At 34.0% G+C, this 10,145-nt stretch overlaps 1 protein-coding gene across 1 annotated transcript in view; it reads left to right on the forward strand.

Moving 5' to 3' along the window:
• The window catches only part of ECT2 (epithelial cell transforming 2), a 78,722-nt gene that overhangs the window by 53,092 nt on the left and 15,485 nt on the right, over positions 1–10,145 (forward strand). The window contains exons 19-22 of the mRNA XM_011941051.1: positions 5,908–5,986; positions 6,153–6,272; positions 9,012–9,150; positions 9,479–9,585. Coding sequence (XP_011796441.1) covers positions 5,908–5,986; positions 6,153–6,272; positions 9,012–9,150; positions 9,479–9,585 — 445 coding nt within the window. The remainder of the gene's footprint in view (positions 1–5,907; positions 5,987–6,152; positions 6,273–9,011; positions 9,151–9,478; positions 9,586–10,145) is intronic.

Here is a 10,145-nt window from a genome sequence, read left to right on the forward strand (position 1 = left end):
CCTTCTCTCTTATTAGAACAGACTTGATTATTTGAAGACCACCTGGTCAGTATGTATGCCCTGAAGTATAATTCTTGCTTCCCCGATAAAAAGTAAAATTAGAAATTTATATTTTATTTTTGACTTTGACATTATTGCTATCTTCAGTTTTACTAAGCTTTTCTTTTGTAGTGTTTAATTTGCTGTTATTCTCATCCAGTGTATTTTTCATCTAAAACATTGTAGCTTCCATCTCTATATGACTGATTTGGGTCATCAGAAATGATGACCACTGCTTCCTTTTTCTTTTAAGTCTTACATGCTTTCCTTTTGTACTTTCCTACTTCTGCCAAAGTGTTGCCGCCTTATATATCACGTACATATGAATTGCAAGAAAATCTTGAAGAACAATTCATGTGCAGAACAGTTACAGATACAATCAAATCTCACCAAAAATTCACTTGTGTTAAATGCAGAATTTTGTTGTTACGAGGCTAATGAAAAATGATACTTTTATTTGGTCAATAAATAAGATCTTTTAAAAATATCTTTCATGTTTTTGCTTAAAATGTTCAATCCTCCTTGCAGTTTTTTGAATTTATGACATGAGTATAATAACTTTAAATTGTTTACTAATTCACTCATCTCTGTTTCAGGTGTTTTTTTTTTCTCATTAGTCTTATTTTCCTGTTTCTTTGCATACCTGATATTATTTTATTGGATTCTAGACATTATCAGTTTTACTTTTCTGAGAGCTAGATATTTTTATATTCTTAAAAATGTTTTTTAGAGTCCCAGCTACTCGGGAGGCTGAGGCAGGAGAATGGCGTGAACCCGGGAGACGGAGCTTGCAATGAGCTGAGATCCGGCCACTGCACTCCAGCCTGGGCGACAGAGCGAGACTCCGTCTCAAAAAAAAAAAAAAAAAAAAGAAAAAAAGAAAATGTCCTGTGTTACCTTTATTAGGTTTTTGATTACTTAAAATAAAACCCATATGCGTAATATACAAAAGAAACAACTGACATTTTAAAAGGTTAAGGTTTTTTTTTTTTTTTTAAAAATCGGTGTAGCTCTGTATTCCTTTTAAAGCCTTTTGATTATCACTCTGGTTACATAAATGACTATTATTTCACAAGTAACCTGTGATCCTATTTTGATCAAATGTATTGAAACTTTCAACATCTTCGACAGAATTCCCCAAAATCAAATTCTAGTTTTAGTCTTTTTTACCTAAACTTAACTGAGATTTTTGAGGTGGAACCCCTGGAAAGCCTCAAAAGATTTTTCGCATCTTGAGAGATATTAAATTATTAGGCTTATTTGATAAACTGTGTAAAAGACATTGACAAATGATAAGTGATACTAGATCTTTTAGTTGCATTTGTGGGTATTTGTTGATATGTTTCACAAATTGTATAAATTATAGAAGTCTGTTATTATAATTTTGGTTATCTTAATGCCATGTTTAATAGAACTAAATTTTGTTGTCAGTTGCAAACTTTCATCAGCTTCTTAGACTATGGCTATTCTAAGTTTTCATCATCTAGTTACGGTTTTGAATTCTTCTCTAAAAACACTGATAATCATGAAAATGATTCTATCTAACAAGTGCCCTTAAGTCAAGTTTCTGATAACTTTAAGATCAATAGACTTGATAAAAATTTCCAAAACTCTAATTTAAAAAATTGTTGGATTCATGAAACGAGATCAAGCAGAACAAAAATGAATTACATAAGATTGAATAACTGATGAAGATAATGTTTTAATGACTTTGGTTCTTTATGCAAATGTTTTGTTTTCCAGACTTAAGAAAATCTTCTCTCTCAAGCTATCTATGATTTACAACAGTTTGATAAAGTATGCTTTTATATGGATAGAACATTTTTTTCTATTTGTTTCCTCTACAATTTGAAAACGTTTTGAGCATTCTTTTAACAATATAGTTATTTACCTAAGTCTAATAGAAATCTGCTCTCTCTTTATACTAGAAAACAATTGAAAACATAGGTTATATTACCAAGGCTTTGACTGAAATGTCATATTTGACAATATGCATAAAATGCCTGCCTTCAAAGGTTCCTAGCCCTACAGTGAGTAAATTAAAAACTGTCACTTCTTGGCAGACCCAGGAACCTTAAGACTGTAAGTAAAATATAAAGTCTGCCTTGGTTTGGTTTCCTAGCCTCAAGAGGTTTTAAAAATCTGAGATTTATATGTGATCAGTGTAGAAAAAAAGTTATATTTCTAATAAAAAGCTGTAATATACCTTTTAGATTGTCGCTCTGTTGGTTGTTTTTGAGTTCTTGTTATCTACCTATAGACTAGATCCTAAATTCTTCCAGGTTTCTCCAATCCAGCTGTCTTCCATAATATTGCTAAAAATGGGAACTGTACTGTTTCTAAAGCTCTATCAATGGAAACTAGATAAATTTTAAGAAACAAGTCTTGTGCCTGATGTATGGGCCACATAAAAAGTTCACCAAAATATCTTAAGCTTTAATCAGAGACATTCAAACTGCAAACCAGGACAAGAAGTTGACATTTTTTTAATGCTGTAGACAGCCTTTCCCAAGACAATGGGGCAAGACTCCATATGATGACACTCCTACCCCTCTTGATGCCTGTCTTTGTGGCTTGACAAAATAATACTGTAATTAAATTTCACAATCAGTAACTGCTATGAGTAACTTGACAAAACCTGCCCTAAGAAATCCTTTTATTCCACTAGTAACTTTAGCAATATCTATAACACAACTGTTTGTTCAAAATGTACTGGTGGTCCCTTCTGTAGAGTTGGCATTCTTTGCTTTAATTCAACCCAGTTCTAAAATACTACTCAATGGCAACAATTAGTCTTATCCAGTACCCACAACGGTCTTTTGATTTGTTTAGTTAGTTGCCGTCAGGCTTGTGTTCTGTTTCAAAATGATTGTACAAACTAAATTTATTATATTAATTATTTTTTGTTATGATTTTTAAGCCTTGTTTTTATTACTTGTCTAATCTTTGTAAAGCCAACTCTCCCAACAGGTTAATGTTAGCTTAACACTTTGAGATGGCTGCTAATACCTATGGAACTAACAAGATGGAGCTCAGTGCTGGACTTCAGGCAAACCTGCCCTGAGAAAATTTTCCCTTCTGTCCTTTTTGATACTCAAATGTGGCCCAGCTCCCTGACATAGACCCTCTATATCTTCCCCACAATGTGGGATAGAGACAACCGGGACAGGTTTGTCCAGGCCCTGAGGGACAATTAAGCCTAACTTCAAGATGATTGATTAGCTTTGCTTTCAGAGAACGATCTTGATCAAAGGGGGAAATGTGAGCATTGATTATACAAAATTGGATCATTCTTGTTATACCCAACTAAATCAGAGTTGAGGGACAGAGGGGAAAAACACTCGGGGCGCATGGCAGCTGTTCTAATAATTAAATTTTCCACAAGCCCAGCGGCTTAAAATGGCCTGCTATAATCCTACTCTCAGTTTTACCTAATAGTTGCTGAAGCAACCTACCATGACTCTGTGACTAGTTTTACTCACTACTGTCATTCAGCACTCAGCTTGCCAGTTCCCTAAAACTTTACTAGTGTCAGTAAACTTTCTTTAAAAACAATACATAATCACATTTCTCTTTCTAATAAAACTCCCAACCTTCTCTCTTATTAGAACAGACTTGATTATTTGAAGACCACCTGGTCAGTATGTATGCCCTGAAGTATAATTCTTGCTTCCCCGATAAAAAGTAAAATTAGAAATTTATATTTTATTTTTGACTTTGACATTATTGCTATCTTCAGTTTTACTAAGCTTTTCTTTTGTAGTGTTTAATTTGCTGTTATTCTCATCCAGTGTATTTTTCATCTAAAACATTGTAGCTTCCATCTCTATATGACTGATTTGGGTCATCAGAAATGATGACCACTGCTTCCTTTTTCTTTTAAGTCTTACATGCTTTCCTTTTGTACTTTCCTACTTCTGCCAAAGTGTTGCCGCCTTATATATCACGTACATATGAATTGCAAGAAAATCTTGAAGAACAATTCATGTGCAGAACAGTTACAGATACAATCAAATCTCACCAAAAATTCACTTGTGTTAAATGCAGAATTTTGTTGTTACGAGGCTAATGAAAAATGATACTTTTATTTGGTCAATAAATAAGATCTTTTAAAAATATCTTTCATGTTTTTGCTTAAAATGTTCAATCCTCCTTGCAGTTTTTTGAATTTATGACATGAGTATAATAACTTTAAATTGTTTACTAATTCACTCATCTCTGTTTCAGGTGTTTTTTTTTTCTCATTAGTCTTATTTTCCTGTTTCTTTGCATACCTGATATTATTTTATTGGATTCTAGACATTATCAGTTTTACTTTTCTGAGAGCTAGATATTTTTATATTCTTAAAAATGTTTTTTAGAGTCCCAGCTACTCGGGAGGCTGAGGCAGGAGAATGGCGTGAACCCGGGAGACGGAGCTTGCAATGAGCTGAGATCCGGCCACTGCACTCCAGCCTGGGCGACAGAGCGAGACTCCGTCTCAAAAAAAAAAAAAAAAAAAAAAAATGTTTTTTAGTTTCTCCTGGCATGTAGTTACGTAGCTTGCAAACAGTTTGATTTTCATGTCTTGCTCTTAAACTTTGTTAGGCAGAATCAGAACAGTATTTAGTCTAGGGTTAATTTTCCCCACTATTGAGGAAAGACCTTTCTTAGTACTCTACCCTGATGTCACATTAATCTTGAAGTTTTCCACTCTGATTGATGTCACCGTTCCATGCCATATGAGCACTGAGCACTGTTACCTCTAATTTTTTAACATGTCTTCCCTAACCTCGGATAGTTTTCTTACACACATGCAGTGATCATGTTGAGAACTGTGTACACAAGGAAGCCTTCCGAAAACAGAGTTCTCTCTGTGCAGCAGTTTTCCAGTAATTTGCCCTTCAAACTAGGCATCTGATCACTCTGGACACCCACATTTGTTTCTTTCTCTTAGGGATATAGCTAGGCACTATCTGTGCTTTCTTTGCTTTCTCTAGGCCATAAGCCAGGACAGTTGTAGGGCTTGTCTTGTTTCTGTTTCACAGAAATGGATGTTAAGTGTCTTGAGAACCCTTGTTTCTTTATATTTTGACTGATTTTTTTAGTTGTTTCAGGCAGAAAAGTAAGTTCATTCCCTGTTATTCTATCTTGTCTGGAGCAGTAGCCTTAGTTTTTGTTTAAGTGAAATGATTAGCCTATGACTTGGGAAGACTTCCATAAAACCTTATTTGAACTTATACTGAGAACTTCAAAATTTTATTAGTCTTAATTTTGTACAGGTTTAATGTGTTTTATGAAGTGCATAGGCTGTATAGTAAAGAATATAGAAAGGAATAATAGTAAAACATACTTTTCTGAAGGAGTCTATGGAAGTTTTTTGGTTTTTGGTTTTTTTTTTGAGGTGGAGTTTCACTCTTGTTGCCTAGGCTGGAATGGAATGGTATGATCTTGACTCACTGCAACCTCCGCCTCCTGGGTTCAAGTGATTGTCCTGCCTCAGCCGCCGAGTAGCTGGGATTACAGGTGCCTGCCACCATACCCAGCTAATTTTTATATTTTTTAGTAGAGACAGAGTTTCACCATGTTGGTCAGGCTGGTCTCGAACTCCTGACCTCAGTGATCCACTCCTCTTGGCCTCCCAAAGGGCTGGGATTATGGGCGCAAGCCACCGCACCTGCCTGGAAGTTGTTTGTTTGTTTGTTTTCCTCATCCTGGGCTCCATAGGCGTGGAAACTTTTTTAATGTAATGGGATACTTTTAAGGAATATTTTAACTGATTCACTTATCAAAATTAAGACATTCACATCAAACACAACTTGTGACATAAGTTGTGTTTGTTGCAGTTTTCATGTTCTATTTTAACAGTTTTAAAAATCACTTTTTCAGGCATATTAATGAGGATAAGAGAAAAACAGAAGCTCAAAAGCAAATTTTTGATGTTGTTTATGAAGTAGATGGATGTCCAGTAAGTATTCTTAGCAATAATTACTTTATTTTTTCCTTCTTGTTAATGAGGTTTCTGTGGTTTCAATATAAATAATATCTTGGCACTACTTTCTTTTAAATTACAACTTCTTAAAAATTACTTGATACCAAGTGATCTCTTTTGTTAATATTTTCAACCTATACAGGCTAATCTTTTATCTTCTCACCGAAGCTTAATACAACGGGTTGAAACAATTTCTCTAGGTGAGCACCCCTGTGACAGAGGAGAACAAGTGACTCTCTTCCTCTTCAGTGATTGCCTAGAGGTAAAGATATACTTCATATAGTATAATAACACTGCCGATTTTTGCAACTTCCCTGAATATTTAAAACCAAGCTTTAATTGAAGTATAATGTAGAATTTTAAAGTAAACTCAAATAATCATTTTTTTAAAAATTGAGGACAATTGATGATTTAATACTGTTAATAAAATACCTTTAGAAGAAGGTCTAATATTAAGAAGTATAAACTTTCATTACTTCAAGTCTAAGTTAAAATGAAAATTTATTTCCATGCAAATAAATGCTTAGGTCAAGAAATCTGATAACTTCTTGTTTCTATGTTTACTTATTCAAGATTTATAAAATAATTCTGAGTTTTTTGAAATTTAATTTTTTTTTCAATAATGATGCGATTGTATTTTGTTGAAGAGGGAGATAGCTTGATAATTTACTATTATGAATTCTTTATGATTCCTTGATTCTTCTTAAATCAGCAGGTTTTAGAGTGAATGAGGGGTCAGATGGGGTATAATGAATCTAATTCTAAAATTCTTACTTATTCAAGTTGGATTTTCTTTTTGTATTACCCCTGCAAGGAAATTGAATTACGTGTGTGTGTTTTAACTTGTTCATCCCTCTAATACGTATTTTTAAACAACAGTAGTGAGGGATAAAAAGAAGTGTGGTTTCCCTTCATCTCAGAAGAGAAAAATGTTCATTTTGATTAAACAGACATTAATAAGAAGACTCCTGACTTTTCTGTCACTGGAAACTTTCTGTTACCTTCATCAAAATGATTAAAGAGTTTCCTTTTTCTTTTCTCTCCTCTCATCTCCTTTCTTTTCTTTCTTTTTTTTTTTTTTCTCTCTCTTTTTTTTTTAGACAGAGTCTTACTGTCATTGCCCAGCTTGGAGTGCAGTGGCAAGATCACAGCTGACTGCAGCCTTGACTTCCTGGGCTCTGGTGATTTTCTTATCCCAGCATCCCAAGTAGCTGGGACTATAGACACCACCACCACACCAGTCTAATTAGTTTTAGTAGAGACTGGTTTTGCCATGTTGCCTAGGCTGGTCTCGAAATCCCAGACTCAAACAATTTACCCACCTCAGCCTCCCAAAGTGTTGAGATTACCGTTGGGATTACAGGCTTGAGTTATTGCACCTGCCTCCTTTTTCTTTAAAGTCTTACATGCTTTCCTTTTGTCCTTTCCTACTTCTATCAAAGTGTTGCCTTCTTATATATCACATACATTATTATTTATACTATAAAATACAAGGGAATCTTAAAGAACATTTCATGTGCCGAACAGTTACAAGTACAATAAAATCTCACCAAAAATTCACTTATGTTAAATGCAGAGTTTTGTTGTTATGAGGCTAAATGAAAAATACTTTTTTTTGGTCAATTATGTTACAAAACACAAAAGTAAAGACAGTCAAACTACTATACACAATTGACTATCTCCTGAAGTGAGAAAGTCAAAATAATCATGAGGCAGATAATTCTCAAATACCTGTTTCCCTCATAAAAAGGACTTTAGCCTGCCCTGATTGAGAACAGATGCTCGATGGAGTCAATTTTCAATTATATTTTATCTGGATTTGCATCATCATGGGGTTTTACTATATATAGTTTCTCTATACGTTGTTTGCTTCTATTAAAGCTTTTATAGGTTTTTCCTGTTGGAGTTCCTAAGTCAGCTTGCTCTATTCATCTAATAGGTTAGGTTATCTTTATTTCTTTGCTGATCCATTCTGGTTTTCATCCCTTATTCCTGAGAGCTATGACTTACTTTAAATTTTTGATCTTATATCCCCTCCAAATTCCTTGAAGTCTTCTGTAATTGGTTCATTAACTTGCCATTCACTTTACTTTCTGGTATTGGTCATCTTCTGTAGCTCTCAAGTCCCTGGCTTCTCATTTTCCCTACCTTCTTGAATCTGTTGATTTTTTTGTTCTATCTCTTGTAGCCTCCCTGTCTTAGAATCACTTCAACAAAAACTGCTTTATTTATAACATTAAATTTGGACTTCAGAGTTCATAATAAATAAAAATAAAATAAAAACATAACCAAATAAACTGTTGTTCTTTAGCTTGTTTGTTTAGGAAAAATAAAACTCTTAGTGAATTGGGAATGGAAATTATGGTACATTCTTAACCTGATAAAAACCTGTAACCATCATCGTATTTAATAAGTGTTAGAAACATTCAAAATGGATAACATCTATTTTTTCTTAATGACAGATTATGTTATACTGCAACTAATTTTGGATTTAAGGATATATTTAACTTTTAAATGTTTTATCTATATTTTAAGGGTTTTTTTTTTTAAACTCTGATGTACTAGCATTTGTCATCAAATTAACACTTATTGTTTTTCCTTTTTAAAAATTAAGCTTAAAATCACTTAATTGTTTTGCTTAGCCAACTATTCCTCTTCTCCTGAATTCTAGGACTTTTATTTAAGATTCTGTCATTCCTTGATTCTATCTCTTCTCATCATGCTTCTAGTTTTTTCATACCTCTGGGACCTTTTGCAAAATATCCCTTGGCCTGTTTTCCTGATGTTTGAACTCCTCTTATATAAACATGAGCATTTCTGCTGTACAATTACATGTCTGACTTTTGTTACATAGTAACTCTGCTTATAACAACTTTGTAATGAATAATCACTAAAGGAGTTATAATAGATTTATGTGATTAGTGCTATTTTAGTTTTTAAGTATTTGGTCCTTATTTTTCTTCATTTTATTGACTGATACTTTTTTATTTTCTATAATCAGATAGCAAGAAAACGGCACAAGGTTATTGGCACTTTTAGGAGTCCTCATGGCCAAACCCGACCCCCAGCTTCTCTTAAGCATGTTCACCTAATGCCCCTTTCTCAGATTAAGAAGGTATTGGACATAAGAGAGACAGAAGGTATGCTGGTCGGATACATTCTTGGTTATATAAAAGTAGTTTATATTCATTGTAGGTTTGATTTACTCCATTTTGGCTTTTTTTAATTGGTAAATTATCTTTCAATATAGTTGGTCAGACTGCTAAAGTAATTGTTCTTGCACCTCTATCCCAACTCCATCTCTAGGAACAGAACTGACTTTTTATTTTCTCAAATGAGAGTACTATCTCAACTTATAGGATACCCTCATCTGTTAAAGGTCAAAGAGCTTTTAAATGGCTATGTATTAAAATAGCACCCTAGCCTAGTCTATTCCCACACCAAAATTTATTTTTTTGTTTCCTTCAGAATACAGAATAACCAATCTATTACCTGTACCCCCTATCTTAACACTTTCACTGTTGCCAACAGCTGCATTTTTAGGGCTAGGTTTAAGGTACGAATCAGGAATAGATGTGAGTGCAATAAATAAACCCAAAGTAACTGGTACACTTGATAGGGAGTCATATGTGTATTAAGGAATGTTTTACTCTAAACTTTGGTAGTGTTACAGAGCAGGTTCTGTGAAGGCCTGAAATTGCTGAAAATTTATAACTACCTACAACAGTGTCATCTATTTAATTGACACCCAGTGGTGTATGTGCATGGCCATATTTTGGATGTTAGGCATATCGTTTTACAATGTTTAGCTCTTTCCATTACTGATTCCTCTAATAATGAAAGGTTTCGGTTCATGAGAAATTATTCTTTTTTTTTTTTTTCCTTTATAAGAAATGATTCTTTCTTTGTTTTTTTGTGGGGGTTTTTTTGTTTGTTTTTTGAGATGAAGTCTTACTCTGTCACCCAAGCTGGAGTGCAGTGGCGTGAACTTGGTTCACTGCAGCCCCTGCCAGGATTTTCCTGCCTCAGCCTCCTGAGTAGCTGGGATTACAGGCATGTGTCGTCATGCCTGGCTAATTTTTTTGTAATTTTAGTAGAGACGGGGTTTCACCATGTTGGCCAGGCTGGTCTCAAA

Source organism: Colobus angolensis, unplaced genomic scaffold, assembly GCF_000951035.1.
Source record: "Colobus angolensis palliatus isolate OR3802 unplaced genomic scaffold, Cang.pa_1.0 Scaffold197, whole genome shotgun sequence".
Taxonomy (NCBI): Eukaryota; Metazoa; Chordata; class Mammalia; order Primates; family Cercopithecidae; genus Colobus; species Colobus angolensis.